At 35.6% G+C, this 19640-nt stretch overlaps 1 protein-coding gene across 4 annotated transcripts; it reads right to left on the reverse strand.

Annotated features, from left to right (window-relative positions):
• Positions 1-371: 371 nt before the first annotated feature.
• Positions 372-15566, reverse strand: APRL7 (APR-like 7). 4 transcript variants are annotated; one of them, XR_016053001.1, is made up of 6 exons: positions 15313-15566; positions 6008-6189; positions 5716-5840; positions 5073-5551; positions 3943-4218; positions 372-1373 (listed from the first exon to the last, which is right to left on the reverse strand). XR_016053001.1 is itself a non-coding variant. In XM_088863293.1 (5 exons), exons 1-4 carry the CDS (start codon positions 15463-15465, stop codon positions 5121-5123), a joined length of 891 nt encoding a protein of 296 aa, XP_088719419.1. In that variant the 5' UTR covers positions 15466-15566; the 3' UTR covers positions 3784-4207; positions 5073-5120. The 4 variants fall into 4 exon arrangements, 3 of the variants coding, with proteins under 3 accessions (XP_088719419.1, XP_006858931.2, XP_088719418.1); XM_088863293.1 differs by lacking the exon at positions 372-1373 and having other exon boundaries at positions 3784-4207; XM_006858869.4 differs by lacking the exon at positions 372-1373 and having other exon boundaries at positions 3784-4218.
• Positions 15567-19640: the final 4074 nt, after the last annotated feature.

A 19640-nucleotide genomic window follows, 5' to 3' on the forward strand; every position in this document is an offset into this window, starting at 1 on the left:
GGCTCAGGGAATATGGAGATACACTTCTTAATGGTATTAGTTCATGGCTTAAGGTCAAGTACATGAATAGGTAGGGTCGCTTAGGTGGTTTTTGTGTCCCTTAATGATAAAAGTAATTTATACATTGTATTGCTCATGTCAAAAGCTACTGTCTTGTAAGGGTTCATCTTACATGACTGAGTGCTGTTACTCATGTTCGATACGTTTCATGCCTTTCTTAATTTACACCCACCCCATGTCATGAGTGCCCAAGTCGCTGCTCCTCAAGTGTCAAAATATAATGGTTTTCAATGACAAACTAATATTTTATAGAATAATGCAAAATGCTTGTGTCGGGTTACTCGAATAACTCGAGCGAGATGTCATACTTCTGATCCGAACCAATTAAATACTATAAGAAAAACATTTACAAACACTCATGAGTGAATTTCTACAGGACTTTATTTAAGATAATCTGAAAACCACCAAATCTATCCAACCTTAGCTAGATCTATCCACGTCTATCTTCAATAGTAGGATAAATCCACAAACAAGCAGAAAATCGCTAACTAGAACCCAAAAGAGGAATCGAAGTCAAACCAGACCATCGCAGATGTGTTCATATGTGAAACTCCGGCAGAAAGATATACTTTCTGCCTTGTTTTCCATGTAAACTCCATTGATCAGAGGGTAGAAAATAAAGGTTCTATCAAATTGTGGATCTGTTGCAAGTAGGCTAAAATGGTGTCTTTTTCGCAAACCACTGACCGTGTCAGCTAAAAAACATTTAGAACTAGAAAAATTAGGTAAAAAGAGGGAAATTTTAGAAAAGGCTTTTGAAATAGAAATGATGATGAAATTAAGCAAATAATAATGAAAAATTAAAGAAAAATGAAGAAATAGATTCATGGGCCTACTTGCAAGCCATGCCAAAGGCTCATAACCCAAAGTTGGCGGCTTGAGTGAGAGTCGGTTGTGCGAGAAGATCGTTCCCATCATTGATTGGAGAGTTGAGCCATCGACGGTCACATTTAGAGATTGATCGGAGTCAAAGGTGGGCCTTCGAGACGAGTGTGAACTATAGTGGTCTATGATAGTCCGATGGTGGTCCACATTGCAATTTTGTAGCTTTTGGAGTCTTTTTAAGAGTCCACATTGCAATTTTTCCTTGATTCTTTTGGGCCTAAACTTGTGCGCTCTTTTACATATTTTGCCTTTCGAAGGGTGTTTGGTGGAGGCATTGTCATTTGCATTTGAATAGAACAGTGATCCCCAAAATTTAGAGATAAAGCGAGTGAAACATGCTACACATAATAGCAGGCCCTTGAGGAATGATCTTTCTCAAACCAGTAAACACTGCTCGCAAATACAAACTCCCTTTTTAGCAAAGGCACCTGCAATTAGTTTCGGCCATTCGAGGAAATAAGGTTTATGTCGGGTCCAACTTAATGGGTGGATAGTGGCAACAAGGAATGTGTAAAGTGGAATCAATTTCTTCTTTCTATAAATTTCTTCAAATATATTCTTAGGCCCGTTTGGATTTGAGGAAATAAGGAATATTAGATATTTGAAATCCAAAGAAATTTATGGATTTTCAATATCAATGATTTTTGTCATAGATTCCTCAAATCTCTTGTTTGAATACACTATACAAAATTCATGGATTCCTTGCAATCACTTCCATGTCCATTGTTTGGTAACAATACTTGATACAATTTCTCGCTCTAAAATTTTTATCTACTCTCTCTCTAAAACTCAAAATTTAGGATAGTGTATCTATAAAAAAAATTGACATAATTTCTCCCTAAAATTTGATATAGTTTCTTTCTCTAAAATTTAATATACTTTCGATCCAACATTTAAATTTTGAAATTGTCTAGCTAAAAATTTTGATATAATTTATCTCTCTAAATTTTTTAGGTGTTTTACTCTCTAAAATTTAATATAATTTTTCTTTCTAAAATTTTAAGATACTCTCTCTAGAACTTAAAACTTGAGATAGTTCCCCTCTTCAATAATTTTGAGATAGTTTCTTTCTCTAAATATTTTTAAGTATTTTCTCCCCCTAAAATATGATATGGCTTTTCTCTCAAATTTTATGATACTTTCTCTTTCTAAAAGCTCTAAATTTTTTAGAGATAGTTTCTTTTTCTAAAAAATTTTATGTACTTTCCCTTTATAAAATTTGATATAGTTACTCTCTTAAATTTTAAGATGCATTCTCTCTCTAAAACCTCAAGTTTGATATAATTTCTATCTAAAATTTTGAGACAGTTTCTCTTTAAAATTTGATATAGTGTCTCTTTAAATCTTGATATACTTTCTTTCTCTTAAGTTTAAATTTTGATATACTTTCTCTCTCTAAAACTTAAATTTTGAGATAGTTTCTCTTTCTAATTTTTTTGAGATAGTTTTTCTCTTTAAAAATTTCATGTACTTTCTCTATCTAAATTTTGATATAGTTATCTCTCTAAAATTTTAAAATACTCTCTCTAAAATATAAATATTACGATAATTTCTCTCTCCAAAAATTTTGAGATAGTTTCCATCTCTAAAGTTATTTCAGTAGTTTCTCTCTCTAAATTTTGATATAATTTCTATCTCTAAAATTTTAATATATTTTTTCTCTCTAAAATTCAAGATAGATTCTCTCTAAAAGTCAAAATTCGAGATAATTTCTGTATCTTAAAAACGAGATATTTCTATCTAAATTTTATTGACAGTTTCTCTTTCTAGAATTTATAATAGTTTCTAAAAGTTTAAGAATACTCTCTACAATTTTAAGAATACTTTCTCTCTCTAAAACTTTAAGATTTGATATAATTTATCTCTAAAAAAAAGTGCGATAGTTTCTATCTCTAAAACTTTTTAGGTACTCTCTCTAAAAATTGATATAGTTTCTCTTTAAAAATTAAAATAAGAGATTGTTTCTCTGAAAAAAAAGTTGTAGTTTCTCTCTATAAAGAATTGAGATAGTTTCTCTATATGTACTTTCGCTCTCTAAAATATGATAATTTCCATCTAAAACTTAAATTTAAGATAGTTTCTCTCTCTAAATTTTTGAAATAATATATCCCCCTAAACAATTTTGGTACTCTCTCTAAAATTTTAACATACTTGCTCTCTCTAAAATTTTAACATACTTCCTCTCTAAAATTTTAACATATTTTCTCTCTAAAATTTTAACATACTTTCTCTCTCTACAATTTTAACATACTTTCTCTCTCTAAAAATTAAAATTTGAAATAATTTATCTCTAAAACTTAAAATTTAAGATAATTTCTCTTTCTAAAATTTTGAGATAATTTATCATTAAATTTTTTGGTAACCTCTAAATTTTTAACATACTCTCTAAACTTTTAACATTCTCTCTTTAAAAATCAAAATTTGAGATAGTTTCTCTTTCTAAAATATGATAGTTTCTCTCTAAAACTTAAAATTTCATATAATTTCTCGCTCTAAAATTGTGAGATAATTCATTTCTCTAAAAAAATCGGGTACTTTCTCTAAAAGTTAAACTTTGAAATAGTTTCTCTCTCTAAATTTTGAGGTAGTTTCTCTCTTTAAAAAATTCAAGTACTTTTTCTCTCTAAAATTTTCATACTTACAAATGCTCCCTATGTTTCGGGTCGAGGGAGCAAATGAGTGAAATCCATAGGCCTTCGAATTTCAAAAAAGCAGGTTTTGGTGTGAAAATGAAATCATGGAAACGTAGGTCTTATTTCCATGATTTTGATTTTTCTTATTTTAAGTATCCTAGTCATTAAGCAATCCAAACCATGAATTTTGGCAATATCCAAGATATTAAGAATCCATGCTTTAAAATCCATGTACCCAAACATGTCTTGGTTTTCCAAAATCTCAGGTTCAATCAAACAAGAGACATTTACTAGAATCACCAAAATTATAAATAGTTTATAAAGCAAGGTGTATTCCATCATATCAGTGTCTCAAGAAACAAACCTCAAGGACCACCATAACCGGATTGAAGTAGTTTTCCAGAAGACCGTTGTCAAGCGTGCCCTAAAGTGACACATAAAGCATAAAATGACACCTTACCAAGTTGCAACACCACGCCATGTCCATGTTCCAAGAAGAGAAACTATACTCCACTCTAGGGCTGCTTCTGCTCACACACCATTCCATCCACCTACCTATTTCACATCTGGAAGAGGCCTTTAATCCTAAACTGAAACCCAATCCTCTCGATGAGCTCCCATGGCTACCACTGCAAACGGCCTGGAGTCAAGAGATGCCCAAAAGGTTCACAATGCTCATCCTCTAGTACCAGGAGCTTCAGAAAAGTTCTACCCCTACAATCTACACCAGCTCATACCAAAGCTTAAAGGAAAACTCAAAGTTCAATACTGGATTTTTCTGGCCTTTTAGACTTTAAATCCCTCTCTCAATCAACCCAGCTCCTTACGCTATACATTTGGTTCAGAATGAACCATACCTCCAATTGAGGAGACAGTGATGCACGGGAGCAGAGGCACAGTTTGTCCAACCATCTAGGTTTTAGTAAATAAAATGGAGTAAAGCAAATAAATAATGAAGCTCAGCATTCATTGTTAAGCACAGAGAGATCAGATTACGTTATACAACTTGTATATAACACGAAGTATATTTAATATGTTTTTTATTCCACCAATACACGTTTTTTTGCAGCTGTATTCGCACCTAGTTGTGAGGTTTTCTCTGATTAAATTTCAACGACTAGATCCATAAAAGCTCAAGGAGAGAGACTAACATAAGAGACATCTCTAACCCACCAAGGAGCACAAAACCAAACCTATACAAAACATTCAGTCATGCAATCACATACAATAGAGAGAGAGAGAGAAATTATGAATAATATACACAGAGAGAGGTTCTCAAATATACATGCTACGCTCCCCTGCCCAAAGCAACGAGATTGACCCCCATGTTACATATAACAAAATAATTCCTACACGAGTTTGACCCCCATGTTACATATGACAATAACTCCTACGTTAAAAATAACTGGTTCTTGAGAAAGGGAGGCTCTTCTGATAACTCATTCCTAGGAGAGAGAGAGAGAGAGAGAGAGAGAGAGAGAGCAGGTGCCATACCTCTCATAATAACCATACAAGAGCCGAAGTCAGCACAAAGAGAATAACTCATGAATCAGGGGCAGATGCACTCGATCTAGTGGAAGATGCTTCGCCTATAGAGACAGAAGCAAGGGAAGATGCCCATACTCTCGCATTCTTTGCCCCCTTCTCAAAGTTCCTCGTTTTGCAGAGTCTCAGCCTGCTCCAAACCCTCTTTATGTTGAACACATGGAGTGCCCTCTCGACCAGTAGGCTCCTCTCACCAAACACCCCTAAGCTAAGGTGCCCCATGTGCAGCATCCAAAGACTCCTGAGCCAAGACATACACTTTGGGAAGATATAAAGAAATGCTCGGCATAATAGAAATATAACCGCTAAAGCAAGGTAAGGTTCCCTTCTAACTAATTCTCTTGGGGTAGAATGCCATAATCGAATGGGATTCTCACTAGCCAAATTTGTTGGATGGTTAACTTCGAGAAATTCCTCTGGCTCGAAACCTGTATTTGGAAAAAAAGATTGGAAGACAATGTAAAAAGAAAGGGAACAAAGAAAGAAAGAAATCTCAAAGCCCACGGTTCAAACCATCTGATGTAGAAAAGAAAACCAGCAAACTTTTTGTGTTTATATGTGTGTGTGAGAGAGAGCGAGTGACCGAATTTACCTGTTGTCTTCTTGTAGAACTGCACCAAAGAATTGAGATCTTTGGGTCCATTGTACCGCAACCTTGACGTCCTGTTTGCTATCACAATTGTTGGGAGGCTGTGCACCCCATACCTTGAGAAGACACTGCACAATTGGCAAGCAGGAAAAGGCATTGAAAGACAGGTACAGACAGAAACAAAGATTGAAAAAGTGGGTATGCGGGATGAATTATTTGATAATCAAAATTAACAGGGGGTGCTTTTTCTCTTTAATAATTTAAATGGTGGCTTCTGTCAAGTTAATGCTCAGACCTGGGTGTAGCAGTGGACTCGCTGATAGCCACATGTCTGATATGGGGAAACATGGAAGCCAAAATATTAAAAGTCGGTCGCACATTGCGAGAGAATGGACACCAATCCGCATAAAAGAGTACAGATACATATGTATTACTCCGCTTTATGTTCAAGACTCTGTCCAAGGATCTCCCATCCAACTAAAACAGAAACAGAAGTGTCAATTTTCTTCATTATCGATACAAAACAGGAAAATAAGAGTTCAGCCTATAGACTTGTTTATAACCATTCCAACCATAAGGCAGTAAATATGACTAGTGCTTATCACTCACAATACGACTTTGGAATCAACCATGAACCTCCAAATTCTCATTTAAAGCTTTTTGCCTAGAATATAGCAGATTAGAAGAGATTTTAAGATCCAATCAAATGAAAACAAAACAAGCACAAGATAAAATACTAATAATCTTAATCTATGGCACCTACCAATAAGTACCACACATTTCATAGACAGAAAAAGAAACTATTTCAAACAGAACTTGCTAGAAAATCCTTCATATAGATTCCATTGTAATAAGTCATATAAGAATACAAAAGTTATAAAAATCTCTAAATAGATTCAGATGAACCCCCATATACCCAATTTGACAATTGCTGGAACGCTAATCTTCGATTACAAGACCCTAAAAACATGCTTGGAAACACTTTTAACTTAAATTAAGCCTAAATATCTGAAAATTCAGCAGATATTCATCCAAAAAAATGAAGTAAACTGTTATGTTAGAATCCAAGTATAACATGTTAAAAGATCATATGTGCCATTGGATAATAGAATATGATGGCAATGACATATTCAGCAGAAAGACATACAACCAAGTATCCTAGATGAGATAATGATTTAATAGCGTTTTGTGACCGATGGAAAAGGTGGATCAGGGGATGTTTGTCTACGTAGAAATTCTCGATGCCGATCACTCACTCCCAAAAGGGTGGTTCCAGATATCAAGTGGCATTTGGCAAGAGGACCCTTAAATCCTCTTCACTGTTCAAAATGGTAGGAGAGCCTTTTAGCAGAATGGTTGGAAGTGCTTCAAACAACTGATTGTCCAGCAATGTCATATCTGCAGTATGCACATGATAGACCATATTTTGTCTCCAGAAATGAAGAATTGGGTGAACTATGGCTGTTCCTATTGGGCTTTGAGGTACTCTCAGAGATGAAGGTAATGTTATCAAAGAAAAAAAAGATCATGCAAAGTCAGGTCCAAGCTAGTATTTTACATCCCTGGCTAGAAGGATTGGATGTGGGAGTGGACAACATACCAAGTACTTCAGTTTCCTGCTCCAAAATTTTCCTTGATAGGGTGATTGAGAGAGTATGTAGAAAACTTGAATCGTGGAAAATACGATTTCTATCATTGGGAGAAGAATAACTTTGAATAAACAACACCACCTCTAAGATTTACCCATCAACGCTATTTCCTTAGTTCAAATGTCAGTGTCCGTAGTTGAGGAGGAGCGAGTTAGGTGAGAAAAATTAGACTTAGGTGAGTTGGCCATGTGCAGCACGGACCCAGTACAACACCTATTAGAAAGTGCGAGTTGGTTGAAATAGAAAGTTCAAAAAGGGCAAGGGGTAGGCCCAAAAGGGCATGGTTAGAAGTAGTGAGAAAAGATATACTAATACTCTCATTGAGGGTATAGCACTTGACAAAGAGGAAAGGCAGATCAAAATTCGTGTAGCCGACCCCAAATAGTTGGAAAAAGGCTCTAATGATGATGAAATGCTAATGTCAATAGTTAAGACCATAACGGAACAAATGAGACTATCTTTATGGAATGGGGTTAAACCAAAAAAGAAATTCAATTAAGTAACCTGCGGCTTGGTATGTTCCAAAAGAGAAAGGGTGGGTTTGGAAACTCAAATAAACAAAACTAAACTATGTTAGGCAAGTGGAGGTGCAAGCTCTCAAAGCCTGCATAACTACTTTGGAAGCAGGTGATATCACAAAAATATGAAGAAGCTGAGAAGCAACGGTTAGTGACGAATCACACAAGTACTACACCATTATCAGGTAACTGGAGATGACTTAGGCAAACTAATGATGATAAACTCAAGAACACCACGATTATATATTGAATATGGATGGGTTATGACCAAAAAAATCTCATTCAAAAGACAAATTTCAACCTCTAATCAGTGAACAATGTTATGAACAGTAAAAACAAACTAATTTCCAGATTCCCAAACTCCCAAATTCAACCAAACAGAGGAAACTGAAATAACTAGGGAACACAAACAGGATACCAAACAAGGATTCCCTACTTCTAGAGCTCGCACTCGAAGTTTCTTGGGGAAATTAACATGCCCTAGGTTTCTATGGGAAATTACTGTTCCCTGTCGTCAAATGAAAGTTGAGAATTTGCAAATAATCCATGGCATCTTTTGATGTAAACAAGTCTTTAGAATCAAGGGCTCATCTTTTGATGTCAACATTTCTTTTGAATCAAGGGCCTCCTTCCCTCCCTCCCAGTTCATTGCTCACTCTCTACCTCTCACTCAACTCCCACTCTCAAGATTTCGTGGTTAACGCTCCCTATCACTCAACTCTCACTCTCAAGATTTCGTGGTAGTGCTCCCTGTCAACTCTCACACTCAAGATTTCATGGTTAGTGCCCTTTTTCCTCTCCACCATTAAGAACTAGAGCACAATTACCGCTACCTCTATGCTTGTTTCTAGAATCAAAGCTTTTCTCTTGATTCTCTATCAATATAGTTATTTTCTGGATCCCAAATCTTTGTAAGCACAAAAGCTAATCCTTTTCCCCATTGTTGAATCCCATACCCTCTCCAAGTGTTTGAAACAGTGTTTTAATACTCGGCACGGCTGCCGAACTTGAACCCTAGCCTGGCCATGATACTCAAGTGAGTCGGAGTGAACTCATCCAAGTCAACACCGAGCAAGAAAATATGAAAAATCCAAAAAATAGTAAAAATAGAAAGCTAAGTAAAAATAAAAATGATAAAAAACATATAAGTACATAAAAGATGGAAAATGATGCTGATATGATGAATTTGAAGTGAAATATTATAAAATTACTCAAATTTTTTATTTCAAGTTCTTATTGCTCGATGATAATCAATGCCCCAAATTCTTGCGAAATCTTCATCAGAGGACCCCAACAAAACTCTCAGACCACTTTGGGTTTCCAGTTCAGCTCTAGGAGGCCTGAGCTCTTAAAATTTAGGATTAATAATGAAATTTGAAAATAAAAATCTCAAAAATCTGATTTTTTTTGTTTTGTGTTTCTTTGGGGGAAATACACACATGATTGGATGAAGAACCCAAAAAAATGCTCAGGAAGAAAATTTTATCAAAAAAAAAAACCAACCATGGCCAAATTTTTGCTCATATAGGTACTTTTTGGCCCAAAATCAAAGAAAAAAGTAGGGTTCAGATTGCCACCACCTTCATATTTACCACCTCCAAGTTTCAAAGGGTTCTAAGTAACTCAGGTGAGTCCAGGCAGATTATCCAGAGTTTTCAAACTTTGATTTAAAACCCCACCTTCAGGCTCGGACTTGCCAAGGTCCCGAGTTAGTTAGAGGGCAACTCGGCTGAATCAAACCTCCGAACTCGTTCAAGTTTCAACAGAAATTACATAAAATTGATGGACTTGGGTTAGACTCACCATGATTCTTGGGGTACTCATCCTAACAAGGCGATCAGGTCTGAGTTACTCGGGTGAGTTCGAACACAGTGAGGGTGAAGTGTATGGAGATATGTCGGGTTAAATGTACAAAGAGACTTATAGGAGAAGATTAAAGTGAGGGTGAAGTGTATGGAGTAAAAAGAAAGAGGTTTATTGAGCAAACAATTTCTTGCATAGGGAACCAATGCAATCTGTAAATCCTCGTTATAATATTGCAAGGGAAGTCAAGAACAAACTCTGGAAGCTTCCCGAACACCTTGGAGATATGTCCGGAACATTGAAACAGAATTCAATTCGCATATCAAAACTCAAAAGAAAACAAGAGTTTCATCTCCCTTGTTTGGGACCAAGAGATTTGGAGGGGATTATAAGCCCCAAATCCTTTCACAAGTTTTTTGGGGGAATGGCTATATTTGCCCAACTATGGGCCGATGTTTTCAGGATTTTCTCGAGTAAATAAGTATTTTTGCCCTGCTATTTCATTTTATAGTAGGGGACACAAACAGATTGATTAACCATGCTAGATATCTCCTCATTTGTGAAACATATTCTCACTGCCACTACAGTTGAGTTTTTTCACATGTTGAACAGGCTAGGTCATGCCCATTTTGATAAGGTCTTGAAGCCAAAAAGTTGTCCATAACAATAAAAAGTATCTTAACTCAAAAGTCCCGTACACCCAGATGAACAACATGAAATGGTTCCAAAATTTGTTTCCAGCATTAGCAACAAATGAAAATGTGATTAGAAATTTCACACTCCTAAGTTTCTTTTATTTTTATTTTTTTGAGAAGATTACATAGGAATGGAACCTGAGAAGTAGTCCTATGAAAAACCAGCTGCTACTGCCTTGACCCAAGCCCGATTCCTTATCTTCTAAGCCATATCTAAAAATCAACCTTAAATGTGTATCAAACAATTTTCAGCGTCCTAATCATAATCCTCAGATGCGGCCAATGGCCTAGTATTTCCAGCTAACAATACAAGCTTTTGTTGTATTTTGATTAATATACAAATAAATTCAGAAAAGGGAAATTGTTTGAAATGTAATGGAATGCATTGACAGTCAATTATTACATCACAAGGGTATGAACAACATTTGAACCATAATTGGTGGTCAAGATAAGACTTGTATCTAGTTTATATGTCACCTGAAGTAGTCTTCAGATGAATATGAGTTAATTCATGCATGCTTAAAATGATATAAAAACATAAAAAGATATGCACCTGGAATGATATTTTATATTGCACCTTATGGAATATTTCTCTATCTATCTGCACTTTGGGCAACTAGATGTCCCTTCCAGCCACATATCTTAATAATAAAAAAGCACTATGAATTTGATAAATGCGGTCAAAATGACCACAATCTAGGACTTCATCCCTATAGCAAAAGTATACATCATGACGTTACTAGATGTAAAATTTCATTTTACAATTGGGTTAGTAACCTTTCTCTATTTGTGAAGCTCAAACATATTACTATATCGCACGAAAGGCGATCAATTTATTCTAATAGTAGTAAAAAAAAATTTATTTACGCCAATAGAAATTCATGTTACACCAGAGCATATTATTGAAGAAAATATATTTCCTTGAAGGTTTGGGTTATTATCAGCACAGTGGTTGGGTCATTAAGGGATCCGAATAATGTCCAGAGTCCAAATCCCACGACTAATTCCCCCCAAATGAAAATTTATCTTGATTGGGTAGGAAAAAACTAAAAAATTCAACTCTATTAATCTTCTTTGTTTTTCTCGGGAGTTGGTTACAGTATCTCTAATAATACAACCAACCCAACTTTTCTCCTCCATCTATGAGACACATCAACATTTTCTGACACTAACATTAGGAAGTTCTTCTATGTCATAATCATTAAAAACCAAAAAAAAAAAGTAAGAATTGTCAAGAACTCAAAATAGACAAGCCATTCCAATTTAGCTGACATCGAAAAGCACTACATATGGATATGAGTGGAACTTCAAGTTCAGCAGCCTTTCATCCAAAGAAATCTAAAGCACAAATAAATATCCCTTAAAACTCGCAAATGGAGACAGGACCTCCTCAGAAGGGCAACACTTTGCTGAGAACTTCAGTAATTTTTTAATTCTTATGAAAAATGTATTCTTAAAATGTTTTTCATTTTACACTTGTCTGATTAATGTATTGTACATAGACATCGCCAAAATTATCAGATTTCACATCAAACACCATCCAAATGTCTCTACATCCATTGTAATACCTCCCCAATACCCGTTGAGTGCTATGTTCACCACACCGCACTAGGCCGTGACCTTAGGCGGGACTAGTTGGCCAGGGCCCTTTTGGCAAGGGCTGAAATTGCCCCCGCCAAAAGGACAAAAAATGTCAATTTCCCCCCTTGAAAGGAGGGAAATAGTATTTAGAATACATTTTAGTCCCCCCCCCCAAAAACCCTAGAGAACTATTTCTTTGCATCAAAAACAAATTTTTAGCCCAAAATCAAAATGTTTTTAAGAATTGAAATTTGTATTCAAAGTTTTGAGTTTCTTGTAAAATCAAGAGGCACTCGACCCTAAATTTTTTGGGGATTAACGAGGTTGAAAATGAGAGCTTTGGCAACTGAAAGTCGCTGATTCAAGCCTACTTCAATTGGTTTTTGAAAGGATTGTAAATTTAAATCTTAATGTTTAGGGTTTCATATTTTTTGTGAGTATTGTGCTACATTATACTTTTTATCATTTTCTTGTTTTTATTTTTGGAGTTTGGCTTTACATTTATGATGAAACTTTATAAGTGTTTCTTTATTTTTGTGATTATAATACATTTTTGGCATGTTTGACGATGTTTCTAATTGATAATGCACATTTCAAAATTTATGACATATTTTTTGTTATATTTGGCTTTGTTTCTAATTTATAATGCAAATTTGAAATTGAAAACCAACCCCCCAACCCATCTCCCCCCCCCCAACCTTTCCTTTCCCCTGCCCCTCCATGCAGTGCCCGTCCAGGTCACTGGACCACCACCCAGGCCCAACCGTTGGGCTGTCTACTATTGGTTGAGTTTCTAAACGGCCACATTATAATAGAATACATGTTGCTACTAAAAGATTGACGCATCATCTAAATGGAAGAGTTACATATCATCATCATTTGAGCCTTATCCCAACTATTTGGGGTCAGCTACACGAATCTTGTTATGCCATTTTGCTCTATCAAAGGCTATACCCTCAGTCAAACCATATCTCTTCTCACGGCTTCCATCCATGCGTTTTTGGGTCTTCCCCTTGTCGTTTTAAGGCCTTCCACTTGAACCCAATCACCCCTCTTAACTGGCGCTGTATTAAGTCTACACTGCACATGGCCAACCCACCTAAATTTATTTTCCCTCCTCTCATCACCTCTTGAAGCCATCACTAAGTTCCCTCATATATATTCATTTTGAATTCTATCCTTTCTTGTCTTGCCACTCATCCATCTTGATCTCAGTTGCCAGCATCCTACGGGTAGATTGTTTCTTGACCGCCAACACTCCATTCCATATAGCATGGTTGGTCTTACATCCATCCTATAAAACTTCCACTTAAGTTTCATTGGCATGTAATAATCAAATAAAATCTCCACTTCACTCACCCAGCCCTAATTCTATGTGTGACATCTTCCTCAATCTCTCCATTCCCCTAGACTAAAGATATAAAAAATAATCCCTTTCAAGTATTGCTTAGCTATCAATATTAACTACTTCCTTGTTTCCACTCCTATTATTACTAAACTTGCATTCTGTATATTATATCTTAGTCCAACTAATTTTAAAAACTTTAGATTCTAGAACATACCTCCAAAGTTCTAACTTTGTGTCGGCACCACCCTAGTCTCAATTGTTAATTGTTAACCTCAACATAAAGCCGAATTGACTTTCTAATACACTCGTTTCATGTATTAGTCGTTGCTCAATTACTTTCCCCCACAACGTCATATTGTGGCTCATAATTTATATAGTTCTATGTCTCCTTTGTTCTTGTAAATAGGTGTCCAATATTTTTCTTCATTAATCTCGCATTTTCTTTATTCTCAACATCATGCTAAACAGCTTGGTCAGCCAGAATATGCCAATCTCTTCCATGCACTTCCAAACCTCTATCGGGTCCTAAAGCCTTTCCTATCTTCATCCTTCTCAAAGTTTCTTTCACTTCAGATAAACTAACCCTGCGAATGTATATAACCTTTGACTTCATTTATGTCGAAGGTTTCTCCTACCGTTGTGCTCCCAAAGTGTTTGTCATTTAACAATTTTTTAAAATAAATTCCCCATCTTTCATTGATCTCATCATCTTTCACCAACGCCCTCTAATCCTCACTCTTAATACATTTAATATGATCTAGATCCCACACTTCCTCTCTCATTTTTGTTATTTGAAGACATCTTTTTCTCCTTCTCTTGTCCCCAGTTTAGTATAGATCATTATATACCTTAACTTTAGCCTTACTTACTACTACCTTAGCATTTTTATTAGCATATTTAAGTTCTTCAACGTTTTGATCATTTCTATTACATTGTCAAGCTTTATAACATGATCATCTTTCACTAAAGTCCTTTTGAACATCATCACTCCAGGACCAATTTTTTTTATTGAATTTTTTTTCCCTCTAGATTCTCCAAAAACTTCTTTTACAGCCTTCTTAAAACTAAAATATTGATGCATGAAGGAAAAAATAAACAAAGAATCTTGTAGTATCCTTACTGTCAAGGGAAATGCAAATAGTAGTCCTCTACATCAAGAAGTTAAACACACACACACAAATACAAGATAAAAAATTACAAAGCCATCCCAAAGAAGATGCAGGAACAAAAACTGGAAAAGTAAAACAAACATAACCAAAGCTTTTAAAATAGGGATAGATAAGGCTTAACTAAATCGCACCACCCATCTACACTGTCTTAATATCAACCACAACATGAGTTCAACAGTATATTTTTCCTGACATGCTATTCAGTCTACTCTGTTTATTAAAATATTTTACATGACCCAAATGCTTGCCCACATCTAAGTTACGCAAACATCACCAAAGGAGGGTAATCATATTCCAGTAGAGGAAAACTGTACCTTGACAACGAATAACCCAATTTGCATTTCTCTATATCACATACAATTTTAACTAACACCATGGACACCCATTTCCCATAAGACTTGCAGTGTAAATTTAAACCAACAATTTCTCCAAGATAAAATCTAATCCGTAATCAGAAACATCCAAGAAATTCAATAATCTATGAGAATCCAGGAAAAATTCATAGAAAAGAGAAAGCCCAAGCCTTCAAATCATGAGTTCTAATTTTGAAAAAAACCAAGGGAATCACAAAAACCACAAAACCTCAGCAACCAAAACCCGACAAACCATATCTCCAAATGAACCTTAAAAAAAACTAATCCCTGAAAAGAACCAAATCAAACCAGCGAAGTGCATAAACAACAAACAATGGGATGGAAATGTATCAAAAGGAACAATTTGATGAGATGATTTCATCAAAATGCGTCACAGACACACAATATCAATCACGATAACAAAAATGATAATAATCATTGACTATGATGATGGTGGTCATATTATAGAGTGAGAAAGATGCACCTCTGATGCATTAGGGCGGGAAAGGGGGAGATCAGAGCATTGATCAGAGGTGGAAACAAAGGCGCCTTCAAGTGATTGAAGAGGGCATATGGAGGAAGCCGCGGCGGATCTATGTGTGAGAAGGGCCACGAATAACAAGATGACAGCCGCCATTGACAAAGGTAAGAGAGAGAAAAAGAGACGAGAGAGTAGATGTATATAAAGAGAGACTGCTCTTGTCTTTTAGGCGATGGAGGGTCTCCGTTCCTGCCCACAGCTGCCACAGAGGAACGAGAGGAGAGAGAAAGAGGGGTTCTTCTTCACCTAACAAACAAACATAGAGGAGAGAGAAAGTCGATTCTCCACTGACATATATTCTGCGACATCGCACGTGCGAGTTCCCAAGATGGACGGTTAAGATCATGATCAAAAGGGTGGTCACTAGATCAGCACCGTTGATTTAGAGAGAGATGCATTTACTCCAGCACTTTGAATGGCCTCTCTGTATCTTTCCTTTGTTGACGACCGTGTGGCCTTCTTTCGTCTCGTGATCTCTCTCTCTCTTTGAATCGAAGGTCTTCGGGTACCACCGTCTTTTTCAGAACTTAGTATTAAATATCATTCTACGCTAAAACTTTTTCATGCTCCCGCTAGAGCATGTGTTCATTTGATCTTTCAGACAAAACTTAGGCTAACAATACTATATGGATCCCAGATTTTGGAGTGTACCATCTTGAACCCAGAGACCAAACCCCTAGCTCTCTATATGCCTTAAAATAATGACATCCCAATATTGAACAGGAACCATCAAATTTTGGAGGGAGTATCTAGATGCTTAAGAGCCCAAAATCCTTCTTTTTTTTTTTCCTTCAAAATAATCACATAGATACTAAACTTTGGGAGCAAAATCGTTTCCAAGATAACCATGTTACTGGAATTCCTGTCATATCCACTAGAGCACGCTCTATATATAGTGTGTGAGCGGAGGGTCCGCCCCTAGGGGCAGGGGTAGACATTGTTTCAATGAAGTAAAATTTGTTATTATAAAAGTTTTTTAAAATATGATAAAGCTTTCTATATACCGCTAATTTTAGTGAATTTATGCGTCACTCTCTCCCAGCCATCAGATCTAAATGAATGGTTGGAATGCCTTCGGCCATAATGTCACAAGTGAGCCTTGACCCTTTGATCTAAAAGCAATAGCTCAAAATATTTTAGTTTTGATTTTTTTACGAATAAGATGAACATAAAATTTGGTGCATGTGATCAACTAAATGGAGTACACCTAAAAACATATTAAAATATATTTTTATGAAAATAGAATGACCAAATAGCCCCTAAATCATTCAAGGGTATTTCGGTCATTTTATAGGTACAAACGCATGAGACGATTGGATGCCCCAAATTTGCTGTCACTATGATTTGTAGAAAAAAAAAAAAATGTTTAGATGCGACATTATGATTGGGGTCATCTCAATCGTCTATTCAGATCGGACGGTTGGGAAAGCAAATCAAACAGCTGGGATAGGGGTGGCATATACAAATTCCCTATACCTCATGGCATATAGAAAGCTTTCCCTTGAAATATACTTCATGATATTTTATCATGGAAAAAATTTATATAAGGTTAACACCTTAAAATGTAGGAAAGGAAAAACATTTAATCCATCATCTTGACATCAAGGTGTATAGATATGACGAGAAAAACAGATTTCAAGTCGTATAAATAGTATTTCTTACAACAAATGATCTGGAATTCTTTTTTCAAGATTTTCATGTATTTATAAATCTGTTTGATTTTAATCATTTTTTGGAGTTTAAATTTTTGTATTAGATATAAAATTAGATTCCCAAACCATCCTAAGAATTTTTACTTACAAAATTTCATCTCATGACAAGGTTTGAATATGCAACTTACTTTGATTGTTGAAGGTTGCAACCTTAGGAAACCACACCCCTTTATAATATCAAATTATATGAGTGCCTCCCTCTTTCTCACAATTAAAATAATAAAACAAATGTAATAAATTCATAAGTTGTTGGATTTCATTGTCATATTTTTTAGGAGTGCTTGTTATTTCTATCCATGGATGGCAGATAAAGAAAAGAAAAATGCTTAAAAAGGGAGAAGCATGAATGCAGCATACAAACAGTATGCAACGTGACAGCCCGTTTAGACTCAACCATGAATGGCAAAGTGGACACTCCGAAATTGTGATGCCAAGTTATTTAAAACATTTAAAGAAACATGAACCCAAAAGAACAACCAGAGAGCAAACACATTTGGGGCTAAATTCACTCGTGCGTTCTGTATCATGGAAATACAGGTCTTATATATTATTGGGAACATAATAGTTCCAGAGGTTTAATCCCCTGTGTTACAATTTACATCAGTATGGAACTATACCGAATACCCTTTATTTGGGCTTTAAAACCCTATACATACGATTCTAAGAAAATAAAAATATATGGACACATGAAAATGAAACAATACGAAGGGCAGTATGAGCTCATATACCTGAAAGTATACGCAAGGGTATTGTTCCTTGGGACTGCTCCTTCTTCGATATTGGATTTCAAGCGAGTCTAAACATAATAACTTATCCCTCTCTATTGGATTCTTGCACTATAGTTCAGAAAAACAGTCATACCATTAGACTGCTTCTTAACTTACTACATATACAATTGCTCTCTTCTATCTCTCTATCTCTATTCATGCAAATATCACTGCATATGCTAATCCAACTTCGACAATCCAACAAAATTGAACCTCAAAAATCAAACCCCTTTCTGATCAACATAGAAGGTTTATCATTCATGAGTTGATAATTACAAAAACTTGCAATCTTTATCCTTATGTTGATCATATATCTTTATCTCAGACAATTTACCTTGAGATGATAACCATGTATCTTGCTTGAATTTGAATGTCTTCATAGGTGTCTCGTGATGATAACCATGTATCTTGCTTGATTTTGAATGTCTTCATAGGTGTCTCGTGATGATAACCATGTATCTAGTCAATTCTTTTCTCACTGATATTCGAATTTAAACTTGCAGCTTCCAGATCCAACGTGAGCATCACGTGAGAAATGTAAAGGATATGTTACTTAGCCATCGTCAGTTAATCTTTTGCAGCATAGTTCTGCTATGTTTTCGTACTTCTTCAACTGCATCATGATGATAAATCCATTGGTCATGAAATTCAAAAAACTGAGGGATGACTCAAAGATGAACACAATACTCCAAGTCTCACTTTAAATAGATCACATATGAGAGAGATCTAGTCCATCCAAGTTAACCCGTCTCTGCTGAAAATTGCATCAGCAGGATCAACATATTGTGGATGCAATCGTTTCTACTACATTGATCAATACTATGCCACACCTTTTAAGAGAGAGGGATCAAGTCAATAATCCAGTGGTCCTAGTCCCATGATAAAATTCCTCGAATTTAGAGACAAATCTCAATTTTTGTGACCAAATGTCACCTTAGCCTTAACAGAAAACACATAAAACTTTACAGTTATTAATTGCCGATGTATATGGATGATGGGTTAAGCCATCTCCGAATGATATGAAACTTTAGGGGAGGGATATAATGCCTCAAATATGATTCATTTAAACTCTCAGTTCAATCCCAAAATAAAGTTTTGGGGCATCGGACAAGGCATATATTGATCGCCAATGGAAACAGATGTCAGGTTAAGCGAACTCCGAACAATGCCCAAGTTGTATAATTCTTGGACTCATAGGTAGATGAGGCCTCATGGAATATATTTGCAAGGATATACCTACTTATATTCCATTCATCAAGCACTTGGCCCTTGACCGATGACGGATTCAAAGAAACATATGGCATCTCATCAAAACTCCTCCTGTATCATATGAAGCGGCATATATGGGCTATGAAAGTATATGTACCCAAGAGTTTTGTTGGAAATTGAAACGACTTCATGGTCTCTTATTTTCGATCGTTAGTCACGATGCACATGTGTGACCGACAATTGATAAGAAATATATCATGCCACATTAAATTCCTCCAATTATCATATGGAGAGGCATGTAGGAGTCTTAGGTGTATATGTATCCCAGAACCTGTCTCACATTGAGATGGTTTTAATATCTTCTATTATTAATCGTTATCAAAACGAACATACTTGATTGATACTTAACTGATATCTGTATCAAATTCCTTTAACATCTTGCCAAGAGGCATATATGAGCCTTAGGAGTATATATATCCAAGAATCTATCCCATATTGAAATGGTTTGACTCCTTCTACTATTATCAGTTGTAAGTCAGGACATATAGGGGCTGACTGACAAGTCAAGACTCTGAAGGCATAT

This window comes from Amborella trichopoda, chromosome 3 (genome assembly GCF_054954075.1).
Source record: "Amborella trichopoda isolate Santa Cruz 75 chromosome 3, AtrichopodaSantaCruz75HAP2 v2.0, whole genome shotgun sequence".
Lineage (NCBI taxonomy): Eukaryota > Viridiplantae > Streptophyta > Magnoliopsida > Amborellales > Amborellaceae > Amborella > Amborella trichopoda.